Source organism: Lepidochelys kempii, chromosome 9, assembly GCF_965140265.1.
Source record: "Lepidochelys kempii isolate rLepKem1 chromosome 9, rLepKem1.hap2, whole genome shotgun sequence".
NCBI lineage: Eukaryota > Metazoa > Chordata > Testudines > Cheloniidae > Lepidochelys > Lepidochelys kempii.
This window is the reverse complement of record NC_133264.1, coordinates 42,646,595-42,667,864: the sequence shown is the minus strand read 5'-3', so window position 1 is coordinate 42,667,864 and position 21,270 is coordinate 42,646,595. Positions and strand designations below refer to the sequence as shown.

Here is a 21,270-nt window from a genome sequence, read left to right as displayed (position 1 = left end):
GGTCACCTATGCAAATTGGTGAGGATTTTTACCAAACCTTTCCCAGGAAGTGGGGTGCAAGGGTTGGGAGGATTTTGGGGGGAAAGACGTGTCCAAACTACGTTTCCCAGTAAACCCAGTTAGAGTTTGGTGGTGGCAGTGGATATTCCAAGGACAAAGGATAAAATTAATTTGTACCTTGGGGAGGTTTTAACCTAAGCTGGTAAAAGTAAGCTTAGGAGGTTTTCATGCACGTCCCCACATCTGTACCCTAGAGTTCAGAGTGGGGGAGGAACCTTGACAGGCTACAAGTCTTTCATGGAGGTCACGGAAGTCACAGATTCCATGACTTTCCGGGACCTCCGGGACTTCTGCAGCAGCTGGTGTGGCTGACCAGAGGGACCCCCTGAGCAACTCCGGTGCCCCCAGGACAAGCCACACTGGCTGCTGCTCTGGCGGCCCCAGGTAGATAGTCCTAGGCGCTGCCCTGGAGCATGTCCAGAAGCAGCAGCAGAGCTTTGGGCCATGCTCCTCCACCAGAGCAATAGCAAGAGCAGCAGGAGGACCCTGGGCCTCCTCTCCACAGCAGCAGGAGGGTGGGCCTCAGGCTTCTCCACCCAGCAGTGGCATTGGTGTCCTGGGTTCCCCCCTCCCAGAGTGCCCACCCCCACTCCAGGATCAGCAGCGCCCCCGGAAGTGCCCCGCCCCAGCACTTAAGATTTAGTTAGGGGTATTTTTAGTAAAAGTCACGGACAAGGTACTAGCCTGTGATGATTTGGTTATTGCGCATGACCTGTCCATGACTTTTACTAAAAATACCCATAACTAAATCGTGGCTTTAGTCATGAACATGGAGAAGAGTATCTCAGGGTGCAAGGACTCTGTCTGCCCTGAGAAGAGACCAGCCACAGCTCCAGTCTCTGACCGTTTCCTCTGCAATGCAAACCATCCCACAGAAGTGGGGAAGAAGTTAAGCCCCTAGTCCCACTGTACACCTCCACGCTTGGTGAGAAACAGAGTGGACTTTACCCTGTACCCCATGAACGGAAAAGGGGTTCATTCATGCTGAAACTGGGAAACCTGGGCCTTCCCAAAGCACAGTGTCCCCTCGTGCTTCCACCCAAGAATTGCAACTCTGCACTGCCCCCAACACAGAGCTAGGGTGAAAAACTACCGCTGAGCCATTACTGGCTAAGTTAAAAGCTCAGATATTCAAAGATTTGGAAGTTCAGAATTATGAACTTTAAATGCCCTGAGCTGACAGACAATTTGTACACTTTGTTTCACATATACAAGAGGAGCCCTTCCTCCCTCAACTAGACAAATCTATAGGAGAGAGGTGGCTTATGATCAGAACATCCTTCTTCAACCACAGTACATTGATCCATCTTTCCTTATAAATCGTAATTCCGACTCCTTATGAACCCTGCATCTATGTTGGAAACATGATGGAATATGTTGATGTGGAACATAAGAAGCAGTCGGAGCCAGAGGTCATCACCATCCCATTGTCATTAAAGAGAGGTGGAAGAGTACTAAATGTACATTAGCATGTGTGTTTCAGAGTAACAGCTGTGTTAGTCTGTATCCGCAAAAAGAACAGGAGGACTTGTGGCACCTTAGAGACTAACCAATTTATTAGAGCATGAGCTTTCGTGAGCTACAGCTCACTTCATCAGATGCAGAGAGTGTGTGAGCTCATGTGTTTACCTGTGGCTGCTCTCTCCCATGTATTCTGCCCAGGCCCAGATTATAACAGTTTCATCTTTTCCTATTTGTGGGTGTAAACAAAGGTAAATACATGGCTAGGTAATGTCTCTCCAGGGATATATATGCAACTCTGTTCAATAACATATGAAGACACAGGTAAGTACATGAGTAGGCATTTGTCACTTTGGTTAACATAGAACATGGATGTGCAAGGCATGGGAGAGGATGCAAGGATTCTCACCAATGCAGGGGCCTAGCACAATCTCAGCCCCAGTAGAATTATAAACCCTATAAGGGCAGGAGCCTGATCCCTCCAATCTCTAATGACCAAAGTAGCTGACAGTACACATTGCAGTCTGTCAAGGGGTGTAGCAGATTCCACAGCAGTGCAAGAATACCCTGTGCATTGGACTTCCCATTATGCAATTTACTGTAGCATCACACTAGCTCCATACAAGAGATGGGGTAGAGCAGTGTGAAGTTTTTTCCCCCACTATTGGTCATTCAATACTGTACGCAAATTTGGGTTGATCTTTGCAAATAGTTTTGGGGGGAGGGAGTAAGGTCAGGCTGGGGGGAAAGAGTATGTCCAAAAAAGTGGAAACTTTTCAACTTCTCATTTCAAAGCAGTTTGTTTTTAAATTTAGCTAGAATTAACTTTAAAAAACAAAATATCAAAACCAAAAGGTTTTATTTCAGGTCAAACAAAATATTTTTTTCAGCCTGAAACAAATTATTTTCAGTTTTTCATTTCTGGCAAGAAAAAAAACTAGACAAAAAAAGCTCTGTTCTTTCGGGTCAGCCTGAAGTGAAAGCCAACCCCAAAAATCAATTATTTGCCTGGCATTGATGAGGAGTCATTTGGAGCTATAATGTTTTTAATGAAATTTTATTTGTGCTCTTTTTAGAGGATGTGGGCGAGCAGCTGAAGCATCGATATTTGGAGAGCTTGTTCTCAGTCTGATTCATTGGCAAAAATGAAAATGATGGACAAGAGTGGAGGGAAGCAGGAAAACCAGGTTAAGAATAGGAACTCACTCACTTTATTTGCTATTTACTTTCAAATTATTAAATAAGTCACAATGGAAAAGCCTCTCATTCCTCCCTTTGGGTAGTTTAGTTCATCTCCTAACACAATTTCCACAAGGTGGCACTGCTCCGTCAATTTCTTCTCTTCTAATCCCTGTATTAGCTAACATTGATTTGGCTTTGAACCCAATGGACAGATTCCACTGAGCATTTCTTTAAACCAAATTCCTTTTATTTTATTCTTAGCTTTTACTCTTTGTTTCTATTTGATCATAGTTCACTTTATGTGTCTCCATACTATACAGTGCCTTGTAGAGATTAAAAAGTAAGAATTCAATGCTTCAGAGCTTCTGAGACAACTGCAGCAGCACCAAGTGAGAACAACATTGCGTTTCTGTTCTGATTACTTTCAAACCTATATCTGCTCATACCAACAAATGTGATACAAGTGGGAAAGCTTTTCTTACCATGCAGATCTCTTTCTCTCAAAGTATGAGCGAAATTTTCTTAGGATGGTATATTATTGGGAAAGGAAGTGTTCCGATAATAAAGATTCAAGCCATGTAAACATTAAAAGAAACTGACACTGAGGACCTAAACACATCAGCCACGCCATCAGGGGCTCGTTCACCTGCACATCTACCAATGTGATATATGCCATCATGTGCCAGCAATGCCCCTCTGCCATGTACATTGGCCAAACCGGACAGTCTCCACACAAAAGAATAAATGGACACAAATCTGATATCAGGAATCATAACATTCAAAAACCAGTAGAAGAACGCTGCAACCTCTTTGGTCACTCAGTAACAGACTTATAGGTGGCAATTTTGCAACAGAAAAACTTCAAAAACAGACTCCAGCGAGAACCTGCTAAAAATTTAATTGATTTGCAAACTAGATACCATTAACTCAGACTTGAATAGAGACTGGGAGTGGCTGGGTCATTACACCAATTGAATCTATTTCCCCATGTTAAGCATCTTCACACCTTCTTGTCAACTGTCTGTAACGGGCCATCATGATTATCACTACAAAAGTTTTTTTTCTCCTGCTGATAATAGCTCATCTTAATTAATTAGTCTCTTAGCGTTGGTCTGGCAACTTCCACCTTTTCATATTTTCTGTATGTATACATATATCCTCCTACTATATGTTACATTCTATGCATCTGATGAAGTGGGCTGTAGCCCACGAAAGCTTATGCTCAAATAAATGTGTTCATCTCTAAGGTGCCACAAGTACTCCTGTTCTTTTTGACACTGATGTAACTATATTGATGCAATAGAAACCAGTGCAAGGAAAGCTTGTCTCAAAGCCTATTAATTTGATGGCTTTGTTTCTTTTTGACCAATGAGAAATTTGCTTCCTTTCTATGTGTAGACTGAGACGGATTTGGGCATTAGATAATATTTAGCCCTGCCATGAGTGCAGGGGACTTGACAAGATGACCTCTCGAAGTCCCTTCCAATCCTATGTTTCTATAATTAAGTAAATATAAAGTTTGCCGATGCACAACTGCCTCCCAATATCCAGACTACTTTATTTCTTCAAAATCTGTACCATCTTGTCCCTTAATTACTAATTTGGATTATTTTTTCCTTTCTTTGGATTCCAAAAGGTGTTGAGCAGTTGCAGCTGCTCCATGCCCCTGAAAATCAGATCAAGGTTTTAGTACCCAAGTTTGAAAATGCAGACCCACATAGCTTGCGCATGGCTATGCAGCAACATAGTACCAGCACCTGGCTTAGAACTCAGGGACTCCTGACTACTGCTAGGTGAAATTTTCCAACCAAAATTTCCTTTGGGTTAAAAAAAACAAAACAAAAAAATCCTACATGTTTTGTTTTGACATTTTCACAAACCAATGTTTCAAAGTTTTGGTTTCAAAATATCCTTTAATTTTTAAATATTCAAAATAGTCAAACAAAATGCTTGTAATCATAACATTTTTCAGTGCAAAACTATTTCAGTGCAAAACTTTACAGAATTGCCAGTGACCTGAAAAAAATATCAGTTATTTGCCTAAGTCTATTCTTGATTTCCAGCCACCACAGGATCATGCAGCTTCTCGATGTGTGCTGCTAACACTCAGTTAAATATACTACAGTTTGAAAACAGTAGTGTAGTGTCAACTTTATTCGAGTTTCAGGATAATTTTCTTTTAAGACCCAATTATAGTTTGGAGTGAATTATGTTTACACTTTGTATTTATTTTCTGTAATTGTCATGTGTATAACTGTCTTTTTTTTTTTATTTAATGGCCAAACTGAAAAATCAGGAGGCATGGGGGAAATCATTTAGCTACACACTGAAACTCAGTTGTTTCTTGTTTCTGAAATGCAAAGTCAACTAAAATGTTTAAGAATCAAAATGACTTTTTTTTGGTGGGGGGGGGGAAGAGAAGAAATCCTCTATTTAATTCAGCCAAAACTATTTGCCACATTTTAGCTGAATTTGCAGATAGTTCCATTCCTCCCTCCTACACGAAACTGAAGCAAATTTATTATTCATCTGAAAACTTTTTCCCAGCTCTACTTCTGAGGTTTTTTTCATATCTTGAGACTTGAAGGAAGACAGAGTCTTTGCAGTTTAGAAATTCATCTGCTCCTGCTGCTTTCCCATTTGAAGTTACCAATAAAATGTGTCTTCACAGCACAGAATGGTGTGGTGGCACAGCGGGAATTCCAACAGGCAACATGCCATAGAAGCAAACATAATGCCTCCGAGAGCAGCATGGTCATGGTCTACACCTCTGGATAGTATGGATAGGTCTACACTGCAGCTGGGAGGTAGAATTCCCAGCTCAGGTAGACATACATGCAGTACCTGAGCTAGCATGCTAAAAGATAGTTCTGTAGCCATGGCAACATGGGCAGTGACTCAGGCTAGCCACCTGACTACAACCCCTTCCTAGGTACATACTCTGCTGGCTAGCTCAAGCCACCACCCAGGCTACTGCAGTCACACTGATATTTTTAGCATGCCAGCTCATGTATGTCTACCCAAACTGGGAATTACACCTCCCCACTGCAGTGTAGACATACCCTCTGTAGCATACATTGTTCTGAAATAGGGCCAGCTCTGCCAGCTGGAGTAGCATGGGGAAGGCTGTTGCCCTGTCCCCTTGAGGCTAGCACCATGTCATGGGCAGTGGGTATTGTAGGCAGATGTAGGCTGTGCCTCCCCAAACAGCCTAACATGGCCCTGCCATGCTCCGTCCCAGGCCAGGCCCCATCCTGTGGTTCCCAATGCTCTGTCCTGGCTGACCCGGGCTGGCTGTCCTGCCTCCCACAGGGACTCAGGGCAGCTGGGGGGCGCCAACGCCCGGCCACCTGGCAGCACTGGGGCTCCCCCAATGGCAGGGTCACCAGCCGCCCATGCACCATGTCAAAGGTATCAAACATGGTTGGTAACTTTACACATGCATCTCTGCTCGATTACACTGAGAGCACTCCCTCAAAAGGTCGAGCAATCAGTCACAATAGAACTGCTTAAAACATGCAAATGTTTGGGTTGGGGTAGAGAATTCTTGGTAAAGGTCCATAATTACAGAATGTGCTTCTTCAAGGAGATGGGCTGAGCCCAAGTCTAACATTCTTTAGAGTCCATTACAATACACACCTGTTAGAATAAGCTGTAAGCATGTGTGGCCATCCCTCCTGGTCAATCGATGAGGGAGGCCACACCTCCTCATGGTCACACTCTTGTCACAGAGCTCAATCAGGAGGGAAATTAGCTGTCTTTAAAGCGGTGGCCCTCAAGCTGAGCCAAGCAGTAACGAGTCTATGTGCCCTGGCCCTCAGGCAGGGCAGGGCACCAAACAGTTAGGGGACTCTTGCCTGCAGTCAGGGCACAGCAGCAAAGAGTTGGCCATCCTGGATCTGGCAGATGGCCAACAAATGCAGGCCTCTGGGCCTAGAGGGGAAGGCTGCTATCCCATGGTTGGGGTGGCAGGAGGTAAAGCAGTGGTCACCAACCAGTTGATCGCGATCTCTGGCAGCACAGCAGGGCTGCTGCTAAGACAGGCTCCCTGCCTGCTCCAGCCCCAGCCCCATGACGCTCCCGGAAGTGGCCAGCACAGCCCCGTGGGGGCAGGGGTCTCCCTCTGCGCACTGGTCCTGCCTTCAAGCACTGCCCCCACAACTCCCATTGGCCGGGCACAGGGAGCTATGACCAATGGGAGCTGCAGGGGCAGTGCTTGCAGAGAGGGGTAGTGTGTGGAGCCTTGTGCCACCACCACTCCCCCAGGGGCTGCAGGGGTGCATTGGCCCCTTCCGGGAGCATCGTGGGGCCAGGGTAGGCAGGGAGCCTGCCTTAGCAGCAACCACGCTGCACCGCGAACCGGGAACCACGAGAGGTAAGTGCAGCCTGGTGGGAGGCCACACCCCAACCCCCAGCCCTGATCCCCCTCCCAGAGCCAGTACCCCGTACCTCTTCCTGCACTCCAACCCCCTGCCCAAGCCCAGAGCCCCTCCTGCACCCAAACTCCCTCCCAGAGTTTGCACCCCTCATCCGCTCCTGAACGCCAACCACCTTCCCCAGGATTACCCCAGAGCCCCCTCCCACATCGCGAACCCCTCGGCCCCAGCCCAACCCCCTACCCCAGCGAATGTGAGTGAGGGTGGGGGAGAGCGAGTGCTGCAGATGGAGGGGAATGGAGTGAATGGGGCAGGGCTTTGGGAAAGGGGCGGGGTAGATCATGGGTTGCCCTTACATTCAAAGGTGTAAAAAAGGTGATCTTAGGTGTAAAAAGGTTGGAGACCACTACTCTAGATCATACTTTAGGCAAAACAAATAATATCAACCAATTATCTTACTGTGGTAACGTTGTTTTTTTTTCAATCAAGTCCTTGTCAAAGATCATTTAAAATTCTGCTGAGTTTTGCAGCTGTTGATGCCTTGGAATTGGCATTTGCTAATCCAAGGTACTGGGTAATAAAGGCCCCCGGGAACAAGTGTCTCAACGATGTGCCTATTTTAAACATATTAATTTATAGCTCCAGGTGTGATATTAAAAATGTGGACCTCAAGAGATGTGACAACACTTTAATGTCTAGGCCAATACTCTATCTGTATGTATGGAAATGATCATTTGCTAGCTGCCCTCATTCTATATGCTCTAGGCCAGGGTTGTCCTAATTTAAACAACGAAGAGTCAGATTGTAAGTGAACAGTCTATATACATGCCAGAAATTACACACATACAATCACTGAAAATAAGTGACAGGCCCACATGCAACACAAGCTTATTACTGATTTAGCAACAATATCATTGACGTTTACAGCAATGTCAATGTTGAGCTCTGTTAGGGCAAGTCAATGTAATTGGGTAATTCAACAATGAAGGATGATACTTAGGGGGGGATGTAAAGCTGAGTGAATAACAGATTTTTGGGGTGTGGGGCCATACCCAACCTCCCCCCCCAGACACATGTTGGTGCATCTCAACCCAAAACTGAATTTGGTGTGTGTTTGTTTCAGTGATGGGAAAAAACATTAGTTTCAGAATTAGTATAAAAAAATAAACCACACCTCAAATTATATATAATGTTTTTGTACTCCCTGAAGTTAAATTTTAAAATGAAACATTTCCAAATTTTTTAAAAATTGTCCCTGAGGGTTTGATTGCCAGTTGACAGGGTTGGATCACTTGGTAATTACCCTGTTCTGTTCATTCCTTCTGAGTCATCTGGCACTGTCCATTGTTGGAAGACAGGATATTGGGCTAGATGGACAATTGTCCTGAGCCAGTACAGCCATTCTTATGTTCCAGAACATTTAGTTTTGAAATGGTCAAAACTAACTTTTTTTTTTTTTTTTTTTTTTTAAGAAAAACAACGTCGAAACACTTTGTTTTTGGCCTAACCATTTGGCAAATACTTCTCGTGCCCAAAATGCATTTTTCTCTTAATTTACTATTTGATGAAAAAATTCACCCTACTCTAATTTGATGTACTTCATTGTTGTGAACATAGGTCCTTAAAAACTCACCCTTAAGATAAATTCTTTCAAGAAATTTTTCCAAAATTGGATAGGAGATTAAAGAAGCTGCCCTGATTTATTGTGATGAGAAATGGATCCACTTGGAGTTCACACAGCTGTAGTTGATAGTGTTTGAACATTTAGTTAAAAACAATTCCAAAATCCTCTTTCATGAGCTCAGAATTATTAAAATCAGTTCCTCAAATCTTCCAACAAGCCTTAAGTGCTGGATGAGAAAACAAGTCAAAAATACTTTAAAACTTTCAAATCCCTTAGCCAGTTTGTTGGAGGAGGAGAAGACCATCAAACCATTTTTTTCCCCTCAAGTGCTGCATTGTTTTGTTACGAAACCCACTGACATGACAAAACAGTTCCGATCTGTTCTGCTTCTTCCTGTTAAGTTTCACATTACTGAATAACTGAAACAGCTGTCAAGGAAGCCATTTCACTTGGAAAAATCCAGGGTTTCTAACTCCTTTTCAAGTTCCGTAGTTTTACTTTTAACTACATTCTTCAGGAAAAGTAGAATTTCTTGCCAAAGATCACAATATCTCACAACATTTTCTAGCCACTCAATAGAAAACTCTGAAATGCAGAAGTAAGTCTCTCAAAACCACATGTGTTTCTTCCAAGAAATGTATGATAAGAAACACATGAGCTGACACAATTTAGAATGGTACAACAGTCAAGTTTCACTCAGATGTTCTTGGATTATACAATGAAAGGCAGGACAACTCACTACATTCCGTCTTAATCTAACCACTGGGCCATGATCAAGGTCTCTCCTGCAATAAATTATTTAATTTTGTAGCTTGAGAACAATCAAACTATCAAAGATACAGCCACATTTTTTGTAAAATTTGTATAATCTTTTGTAGTCATGAACGTAACATAAATCCATACCAAGCTGTGGCTTCCAGCCAAGCTAGGAGAAGTGGAATTGGAAGTCCAATGGTTTTTCTGTGCTAGGTAATATTTTTTTTAGAGCTACCCCTAAAGAGATACAAGAGCAGCTTGCATACTCCCACTGCTGTCTTGGATTTAAAATTACTTGCCTGTTCTCAGTTTGCAAAAAAAAAGTAATAATAATAAAAAAATGCAGTTTGTTCTGCATTTGTAAAAAAAAAAAAGTCTTTCTAAAGTGATTTTCATTATCTCAATGGCAAGGTTCCTTCCCCACTCTGAACTCTAGGGTACAGATGTGGGGACCTTCATGAAAACCCCCTAAGCTTATTTTTACCACCTTAGGTTAAAACTTCCCCAAGGTACAAACCATTGTACCTTTTGCCCTTGGACTTTATTGCTGCCACCACCAAGCAACTAACAAATATATAACCGGGAAAGAGCGTTATAAAAATCCTCACCAATTTGCATAGGTGAACACAGACCCAAACTCTCGGATCTTAAGAACAATGAAAAAACATCTGGTTCTTAAAAGAAGAATTTTAATTGAAGAAAAAAAGTAAAAGAATCACCTCTGTAAAATCAGGATGGTAAATACCTTACAGGGTAATCAGATTCAAAACAGAGAATCCCTCTAGGCAGAATCTTAATTTACAAAAAGACACAAAACCAGGAATCTACATTCCATTCAGCACAACTTATTTTATCAGCCATTTAAATAAAACAGAATCTAACGCATATCTAGCTCAATCACTTTCTAAGTTCTCAGACTCCATTCCTTTTCTGTTCCCGGCAAAAGCATCACACAGACAGACAGACCCTTTGTTTCTCCCCCGCTCGCCCCCACCCCCAGCTTTAAAAGCATCTAATCTCGTTATTGGTCATTTTGGTCAGGTGCCAGCGAGGTTATCCTAGCTTCTTAACCCTTTACAGGTGAAAGGGTTTTTCCTCTGGTCAGGAGGGATTTTAAAGGTGTTTACCCTTCCCTTTATATTTATGGCAGTCAATGTCCATAGCAAAGAAACAAAGCATTCTAGGATTTTGGGGAGGGGATTATATATTCATTGAAAACAGTGGGAAAGCCTAGTGTCTTGTTTGTTTGCAGCCATTATCAGTCCAAGAAGCGTACAACTTAAGTCATCACACTATTCACTGGTTAGGGCTAGTTTATATCTAAACCACTGCAGCTCTCCCACTGATGTACGTACTCCATCTCCCAGAGAGGCGGTAGGTAAGTCGACAGGAGAATTCTCCCATCCATCTAGTGCTGTCTACACTAAGCGTTAGGTCAGTTTAAACGCACCGGTCAGGGGTGTGGATTTTTCACACCCCTCAGCAATGTAGTTATACTGACCTAATTTCTTATCGTAGACCAGGCCTGAGAGAAACATAGGAAATGAATGATGAAGTCAGTGGGAATGGTTGCATGCTCAGTGCTTCAGAAAGTCAGGTCACTGATTTAGGTATACAACCATGGCCTTAGAAGCCTTTAAACAACTATTATTTTTAAACACTGATACAGTCTATTTCCTTTTTAAAAGTCAGAAAGACCTGGGATGATTATGAAACCGAGGGAGGTTTTTTTTCTTAATGAACTACCAATCCATTCAAAATTAAGTGTTTTATATGGAAATCTTCTGTAGTATCATTTCATGCCATTCTTAATGCCTTAGTTGAAGATGAACTAAAGGAGTACATGACCTGTTAACTTACTAACTTCTGTCACCAAAATTTGCCCAAAACAAGGAAGTCAAAAGAGGAAATGTTACTCTATCTACACCTACTGTCAACATGCAGCCTGCACTTGTTTGCATGCACCTCTTTGCACCCACTCACTGCAGGAGCAGGAACTTGCACTGGCTAAAATGTACACATGCCTTTTAAATAGTTTAAGAGCTGTATGCCTGCAGGCATTCACATTTTTAAGCAGGTGTTTTACAGAGAACAAATTTCCAGCATGCAAAGCTGCACAGAAATGTGGGTAACCCAAAAGTGGGGTTACTCTTAAATCAACACCACTGCCTCCCACCCCTTTCAACCCTTCCCCCACCCCCGTGATATGGAATATGTTGCCATCCATGATCTTTGACACTGTCCGTTACCAGCTGACATAGCTCCTAGGTTGCTCTAAACTATGCCAAGGCCAGGACAGAACTGGGCCCAGGACCAGGGAGCCAAAAACAGCTCCCCACCTCAGCTGAGGCCGGGGCTTACTAGAAACAGCTGAGGATTCAGTTCCATAAATCCAACCACCTCTTTCATTCTCATGTGTGCATTAAAAGCCATATGAGAAAACCAGGGCTGGCTCTCGGTTTTTTGCCAAAGCAGAGTACCACTGAAGCAAAAAAAAAAAAAAAAAAAAAGGGGGGGTGGGGAATGCCACCACTTGAAACATGCCGCCCCAAGCACATGTTTGGTTTGCTGGTGCCTAGAGCCGGCCCTGGAGAAAAACAGCTTGTAAATAAGTTGACCGCCCCACACGCATCTCCTCATGGTCAAGGTGCTTCTGCACTGCCCTGCTCTTTATTCTCCCTTTTCCAGGCCCCTTACACAGACTCCACATACTTGCTCATTCAATCACCATCCTTATTGGAGTCTGAGTTTATTCAGACAAAATAAACTCAAAGTCCCAAAACATCACAGCTCTTACCTCAGAGCCTGTGTTGAGTAAAAGGAGTCTAGCACAAGAGTATCAGTTCTTTGGTGGTGACCTGCTCTGGGGTTCTACTTCCTGCTGTCCTCTCAGAGCAGGCTTTTTGCTGGCATCTCCGAGTCAGCTCTCTTACAAGAAGCCAGCTGCTTTAGATTCTCTCCCTGTGCAGGTGTTTCTTGTTGATTCATCACTGGTCTTTGGAGGAGTGGTGGGACGGATGTGGTAGAGGTCCATTGCAAATTAGTAGATGCTTCTTTTTAAAGTATCTACAAGAGATCTAGTTTACAGGTTAACTTTGTCTGAACCAGCCCCTTCAAATCTTTCTGCTGAAAATTAAGGTAAAGTACCTCATCTTTTAATTTCTGTTACAATTTTAAAGCCTTTCACGGGAACATTGACAGAAAAGCCTAGTTTTAAGCCTGACAATTATTTCTGATAGAGATCAAAAGGTAATATAAATATGTCATATTATGATAAAAATATTTTACACTTTAGTCTAAAAGGACAAAAATCATGTAACAATAGTTTAATTGGCCAAGCGTGTGAGGACTTACAATCAACTCAATGGCGTTGCTCGGTCTCTCTCTCTCTCTGTGTAATGTAATAGCTTTTGAATACCACACCTGATCAATTCCAAAATTTTATGGAATGTTCTAGGCACCAATAGCTAGAACCCTATAGATCTGAGGGACAATAGGAACATTGAGTGGGAAAATGGGGGACACACAGAGCTGCTGTCATAGAACTTTCTCCCACACCAGTTCCACCTTACCCCACTCCCCAGCTCCAGGAGCCAGAGCGGCAGAGAGAGCTCCCACACTTTACCTCCCCACCACCCCCAGGATCTGGAGAGGCAAAGAGAGCCCAGCTGACCAGGAAGCCTGAAAGCCCTGGTGTCCTCACTGTGACTGCCTCAGAGGCATAGACCCTGGGAGCCCTGGCAGCTGCAGAGTAAAAGCTGCAAAGTGAAATTGACATGTCACTCAGCCACTGTTAGGGTCCAAGGAGCAGACTTCATTGAGGAAACATCATGCTCCTGTGCACAATTAACTGTGTGTAACTCCCTCAGATAAGACATTCAAAATCAATTCTAATTGTTCCACTTGATCATTAAGGATCATCAATTGTTCCACATTGATCATTTTTTCCATAAAAAAATACTTGCTTACTCTTCCATCACTGCTGTGCAAAGCATTATCAACTGCACCTCAGAGGCTGCAAAAAAATTGATATTCAGTAAGATTTTCAAAAGCTCCCATGTGATTTAGGAGCTTATGTCCCATTGATCTCGAATGAGACTTGGCCAAGATTTTCAAGAGCAACTAGTGGTTTTGATGCCCAACTTAAAACACTTTAAAAGGGCACAATTTTCAGAAAGTGCTCAGTACCCACATTCTGAAAAATCAGGCCCCTTTATGGTATCTCACGCTGGCCACTCAAAATTAGAACAGAATGAAGTTAAAATTAATAGTGACTCTTGAAAATCATGGTCAAGTCTCATTCAAAATCAATGGGATTTAGGGGTCAAAGTCACTTAGGCACTTTTGAAAATGGGACTTAAATGCTTTAGAAAATTTTATTCAATATTTTATATTATTTATTTGGAATCTCAGAATCTAGTGGTTTTAACCTGCTTTGTGTGTGTTTTAGAGGACAAATGGATGACAAGTGCTCCTTTGACCGAATTGATACTGTAATGAAGTCTCTCCAGCTCGTGATCTCCATACCTACCTTCATTGTTGGTTTGATTCTGAACTTGATAGCTCTCTGGGTGTTCTACTCTTGGAAGAAACAGACAGAGTCATCAATCTACATGATAAACCTTGCTCTTGCGGATCTGCTTCTTCTTTTCTCACTTCCTTTCAAGATGTACTACTCCAAAAAAGAGCAGAAGCAGCTCTTATGCAAATTTATAGAGGCTCTCTACTTCGTCAATATGTATGGGAGTATTTTCATCATTGTCTGTATTAGCTTGGACAGATATATTGCTATAAGGCACCCACTCAAAGCCAAAGCTTTCCGATCCCCCAAACAGGCAATCATAGTTTGCTGTTGCGTTTGGGTTATAGTTTGGCTTAGCAGCATCCCCATCTATGATTTCCACAAGAATGACAAAGTCAAGTGCTTCCACAATATGTCAGAACAGGCATGGGACATTCCCGTCATCCTTTCTGTTGAAGTCTTTGGATTTCTCATCCCTTTGACTCTGATGATTTATTGCTCTGTTCAGATCATCCAGACTCTTTGGAGGCGTAAAAACCAGGGGCAAAAGTGGACTGAGCAAGCTGCCTCTATATGGATCATTTTAGCCAACCTCATGGTGTTTGTTGTCTCCTTTACACCATTCCATCTCGGGATGTTTCTGCAGTTCCTGGTGAGACAGCACATCATTGTGGACTGCACTGTGAAACAAAGCATTAGTCTCTTCTTACAGGTGGCAATGTGTTTAGCTAATGTCAACTGCTGTTTGGATGCCATCTGTTACTACTTTGCCACAGAAGAATTTCGCAAGAAATCTATTTCTGCCGCTCCAGCTAGTGCTTTGATTGAACTGTGTAATCTATAGCAGAAATATCTTGCCCAAGTAGAAGAATCTATGTTGTCTAATGCTAATTTAAAAAACTCATTCATTCCAAATCCACCCTCACTGAGGAACAGAAACGGTTAGGGCTAGGCCAAAAATAGAACGAGTTATTCAAAAGTCTTCTCCAACTTTGAAGGTTATTGTGAACACAAATTAGGTATCCATTTTGAGTATGCAGTTGTATACTTGAGCTTTTTTAAAAAAAAAAACCTTAGAGTCCGATCAGAGTTTGGTTTAGGTCTTGCCCCACTGCTTCAGACAATTTTCAGAACATGCAGCAGGACATACTGTGGTTTGGGGGTTGTGAATTTCTCCTTATCGCAATTTTGAAACCAGCATAGGCTATTTCTGCACTTTTGACATCTATGTGAAAAAAACAGAATAGTGCACTCAGTGAAGCATCATATACGAGGAATTGTGAGGTAATCATAATGTATTTATATGTATTATAATACTACAATACAAACATGATATTTGCTGCCCTCCTTTGCATTGCTTAACTTTGATAAGGGTATTATAGTGACATGATTCATGCTGCTATAGTCAAAAGGATTTTCAGTGTTTCAATTATGATATCTGTTTTTCATGTTCATCATAACATTTTGCTCTGCTTGAGTCTTCACATAAAGTCCTGGAGTAATTCTATTTTTACAAATGTTGTGGGGGAAAATGATTTCCCTATAGAGAACACCAACGTCCTGCTCTGGAAAAAGAATATTTTATAGGCAGTTGATTCATGCTAATGTCTGTATGTATGTACCTGTATATATTTAGAACTGTACCAGATACATATATGTTTGATTTATAACTTGTGAGCCACAATTAGGGGTTGACTAAAATAAAAAAGAGCTATACTGTCATAGTTAATATTAGGACAAGCAGAGGGGCTCCTCCAAAATGGCAGATCCCTGAAACATACTAGCTGCCTCAGTGCTGCTGGCTACAGCTTTCAGAAACTATACTCAGTGAGGTACAATTCCTTTCTGTCTCTTTCACATTACTTAAGAAATTGTCAGTTAATGATCTATGTTGGGAATGGGGCGCTATATTATTTTGTAAAAAGACATGTCTTTCTTTTAACTGTAGCATTTGAAAACCATTTATCCTCTTTGAATTTCTTGGGCTGACGGCTGTGCTGTGACACCAGCAAGCCCATTTGCATCCATCACACTGAACTGCTACTATAGATTACCACACGGGACATTCTACAAACAATGAGTCAGAGATTGAGAGCTCTCCAGGAAGAAGTGTGTCAGATTCACAACTATAGCAATATGGCACAATTGAATCACTAGAAACAAACACCTTGGGGGTCAAGGAGAGGCTGCCAACCCCCTCAAATCTCAGACAATTCGAAAAAAATGCTGACAATAATGTATATTTCATCATAATCTTCTTCACCCGCCTCCCTTATTTCCTCAGAATTTCCATGATTTCCATCATTCCTCCCTTCTGCTGGACAGCCAGTAAGCTGACACTTTATATTGCAGTTCACATGATTTATGACTCTTCAAAAAAAAAAAACCAAAAAACAAAAACATGCCTTAAAAGCTACAGTCAAAGGACTATATTTGATCATTTTTTTAAAAAAGGGTTGCTTTCATTTTGAAAATTAAATTGAGAATCAACTACATGAAAGTTCATTTATTTTTCTGCTTTAAAAAGATCCTTCCCTTCCTGCTGTTAATGTATGTAGCAGATATACTGGATGGTCTTTGTCAGTGGCTCTGTTGTAACTAGGAGCAGCATTGCTGAAGGAACCCAGTGTCTAAGCCTAAGAAATCCTCAGGCAGACCAGCAGGACACACTGTGACCACCCCCATGGCCACTGATCAGAGCCACTGTATCTGAAGTCAGGGCCATTGCAGACAAGTCCTGGTCATTAGTTGATTTATCACTAATTATCTGTGGGGCAGTAGCTTTTAGGCTTAAAAAGGATAGGTGCATAGACCCAGTAGGGAAATATTTGGTGGCTCCTACAGACACAGAGAGGCTAACTGCCTGAGCCTACTAACACCAGAGACAGGATAGCCTCACAAGTGGCCAGAGCCCAGGTTCCCTTCTGTTCCTCCGAAGCAGATGGAAGAACGCAGAATGTAGGAGTCCATAACCAGAGATGCAGATGGGCACTCCTTCATGTAGAGTTCTGTACTAGGGTTCCAGCTCCAATGAGAACTAAATTAATTTTTAAAATGAAGGAAATTGTGGTCTGCCTCTGATTAGTCGTTGTTAAAATGGCTTCATGGAGTTCCTTGTTTACTGTGCCTCATAGTTCTGAAAATCTAATTTGACCAGATTATAAGTAAAAATATAGTTTTTCTAAAGTGCCAACTCAACAAACTTGGAGCAGGATCTGAAAGTCAAGCTGGGTTATTTCCCTCTCATTCATTATCACCAGTAATAATGATTTTGCTGGTTAATGATCATTTTGTTATCTTCAGCTCAATTACACGTGCAAATGAAAGCAGAGGGTAGCCTGGACTTAATTAAAATTTCTAGCGATGGTGCAGGAAGAGGAAAAGAATCCTACTCATCTCTCCTAGAGCTGTGTTGGCTCTGCAGGGCTAACAGAAGTTAAAAATCATCAAATATTTTTACTGCTAACGTAAGCAGATCTATTCAGCAAGAAGGTATCATTTTTATTTCATTGCTTGTTTAGAGCTGAACTATACATCAAAAAAATAAAACTGAGATCTGTCTTTGACTATAGCTAAACTTTCCATTTTTAAAAAAGGTCTGATTTGCATCGAGCCTCCTTTAGTGTAATTTCTTCTTAATTTTGGAAAGCCTTATGTACAACCAAGAATAAAAAGAAGACATTTCAACCCCTGCAATCAATACATATTTTAAGAATGTAATTTCAGGGGGAAAAAATTATAAACTGCTTACCACTTTGCGAAGTCTGAGGGTTTTGTAGATTGGTTCACTTTTTTTTTCTCTTCTGCTTGAAGCCTAGACACACACTCTGTTACCCATTTTTCAGAACTGGCTGCACAGAGTGCACTGACTAGACAAGCATATCTCTTTCGCTCAGCACAGCATTCTGAAACTTCACAGAGTAAGAAATGCTTTTTTATGATTAATAAAACTGAAATGTGTTTGACATTCAAAAACAAAATCCACATTTTTCCAAGTCAGTGCTTTTCATCAGTTGAACGTTCAGGTTCTTGTCCTGAGCAAAATGAGAAGAGCTTTCTTTTTTCTACACTTTATTCCTAATGCATTCTGCAATATGCAGTTATGCTAGAAGCCTAAACCTGAATTCCTTGCATGCCCAAAACTCCCACTGGGACCTAGGTGTATTAAGATGTTAATAAAGCATTGTCCTTGTAGGAAAAAAATAAGTACTGACAGAAAAACAGAAAGGAGTCCTGTAAAAATTCCATTTTTTCTACTTTGCTGTCTTCTGCAATCTTGAACAAAAGTTGATTCAAATAACTAAAAACTTTTAAAACAGTCTGTATTTGATTTGAATATTTTTGGATAAGATGATCATGATGCTGGCAAACCAGGTGCCAGCTCTTGCCAAGTCTCTCGGCATCAGCTAAGCAGGGACACATTCATAGCTAGAAACCAGACCAGCTCATCTAGATATTAGTATTGTTCAAGTTAAGTGTTAGACGTGTAAGAATCTGGTTAGTGTTTAGACTCTACAAGATACTTGTAAGTTGCTGCATGCATTAATTTACTTGTAATATGCGTGTCCTCGTTCTATAGGGTAATATGTAAGTTTTATTTGAAAATTGAAAAAATGCCTGCTCTGAACTTGTGAACCTAGGCAGAAAGAGTGGTTCCCCCGCCCATCAAGAAGGACTATCAAGGCTAAATGGGCCATTGTAGAACAAAGACTTAGCTGATTGCCCCATCCACCCATGAAGAAGTTATGTGCAGGGTCTCTTGTCCCATCACTTTGAACTCTGGGGGGAAGGTGTATAAAGGTGCTCACAAGAAGAAATGGTTCTCTTTGCTATTTGCACTCTAACAGGGGCTGGAGCTAAAAAACTAAAAGGAGAGATCCCCAGGGTCAACCTGGGTTAGCCCTAAAAGACACGTGGGGGACAGATTACTACATCTAGATCATCTTTTGGAACCCTAGACTGTGATTCATTTGTGCTCATATGTTGCCTGCTTTAACCTCTAAGTGACTTTATTTCTTTTTCCTAGTTAACAAAGCCTTAGTTAGTTTACTATAGGATTGGCTACCAGTGTTGTCTTTGGTGTGAGGTCTAAAGTACAAATTAATCTGGGGTAAGTGACTGGTCTCTTGAGACGGGGAGCAACCTGAGTATTTTGTGATTTTTGGTGTAAGTAATCATTTACCACTAAGTCCAGCTTGCCTGGATGGCAAGATAGACTGGAGCGCCATGGGGGACTGTCAATGGCTCCATGGTAAGATTGTTACAATGAGCAGGAGTTCACATTTGTTACTGAGGTGGTGAAAGCTAATTATAGAACATACCACCGGTTTTGAGTGTCTGCCCTGGTTTTTGACAGTCTGCCATGAGGTTGGCACTCATGATCGTGAATCATTTCAAACAGCATGGCAATTATTGCTCAACTCTCACATGATAATGCTGATGAAAAAAATTTTATTTGCATCTAGTCAGGTGAGTCATACATATATTATAAGGCAGAAAGGACCATTATGATCATATAGTCTGCCTCCCCACCCCACTCACATTACACATGCCAAAAAAAAAAAAAAACCTTCACCAGTAATTTCTGTACAAAGTCCATATAACCTCAGTTTGAACTATAGCATTTTTTTAGAAAGACATCCAGTCTTGATTTAAAGACTTCCAGTGATGGAGAATCTTCCATATCCCAAGGTATTGTTGCAATGGACAATTACTCTCACTATTTAAAAAAAAATGTGCCTTATTTTAGTCTGAATTTGTCTAGCTTCAACTTCCAACTTTTGGATCTTGCTATGCATTTTTCTGCTAGAGTAAAGAGATTTCTACTATCAAAAAGTTCTCTCCATGCAGGTACTTGTAGATCATGATCAAGTCACACTTGACCGTCTCTTAGACAAAGTGAATATATGGAGCTTCTTAAGTCTCTCACTATATGGCTCATTTTCCTGACCTCTACTCATTCTTGTAGCTCTTTTCTGAACCCTTTCCAGTTTTTCAACAACGTATTATAGTAATGGTCTCACTAATGTCATATGTAGAGGTAATATCACCTCCACATTCCAGTGTGATATCTCCCTGTTTATACATTCACGGATCATGTTCACCCTTTTAGCTTCAACATTACGCTGGGAGTGCATGTTCAATTGATCATCTACAATGACACCCCCCACACCCAATCCTTTCCAATATAACTGAATTCCAGGATACAGTCCGCCATCTCATAAATTTGACCTACATTCTTTGCTCCTAGATGTAGGACTTTGTATTTGGCTGTTAAAATGCATAGTGTTGTAATGAGTCCAGTTTAACAAGTAATTTGAATTATTTGTCACTCCAAGTTTTGTCATCTTCAAGTTTTACCTCCGATTATTTTATATTTTCCTTCAGATCATTGATCAAGATATTGAACAACATTGGGCCAAGAACAGATCCTTGCAGAACCTGATAAAGACCCACATTGGATAAGGATTCCCCATTTATAATTACATTTTGTAATCTATAAGTTAAACAGTCTTTAATCAATTTAATATAGTCTGTTGATTATATATAGTGCTAAATTTTTAATCGGAATGTCATGCAGGACTAAATCGGATGCCTTATAGAAATCTATGTATACAATGTCACAGTTACCTTTTTCAGAGTAGCAGCCGTGTTAGTCTGTATCTGCAAAAAAAAAAGGAGAACTTGTGGCGCCATAGAGACTAACCAATTTATTTGAGCATAAGCTTTTGATGAAGTGAGCTGTAGCTCACGAAAGTTTATGCTCAAATAAATGTGTTAGTCTCTAAGGTGCCACAAGTCTTCCTTTTCTTTTTACAGTTACCTTTATCAACCAAACTTGTCAACTCATAAAAAACAACCTACCATGTCTCAGATGAATGCTCTGTCATAGCATCCTTTCGTTATTGACTTTCTGAATGTATCATGGTTGCCTGACTTCTTAACAGTAGGAGATGCAAACAGCATACTGCTCCAAATCTCTAAAGACAGACCATGCTCCCTATTTCAAACTCCTAACTCCCAGTTCAACATGTTGACTCTGAGCTCCAATCCTGGCTACCTGAGAGACCTCTTATCTTTCCATGTAAGAACATGCAGCAGCTGAGACACTTTAGCTGACTGCTGCTAGATCTGATCATCTGGGACCAGGGCATTGTCAGTGGATGTTATAATTCCATTCATAAACCAGTCGGAGAACACTTCAATCTCTCTGGTCACGCGATTAGAGACATGAAAGTTGCGATATTACAACAAAAAAATCTTCAAATCCAGACTCCAGCGAGAGACTG

General features: G+C 41.5%; 1 protein-coding gene across 1 annotated transcript; it reads left to right on the top strand.

Moving 5' to 3' along the window:
• Positions 1-13,916: 13,916 nt before the first annotated feature.
• On the top strand, positions 13,917-14,825 carry LOC140916902 (G-protein coupled receptor 55-like). The gene has a single exon (XM_073358797.1). The coding sequence runs from the start codon at positions 13,917-13,919 to the stop codon at positions 14,823-14,825; it is 909 nt and encodes a 302-aa protein (XP_073214898.1).
• Positions 14,826-21,270: the final 6,445 nt, after the last annotated feature.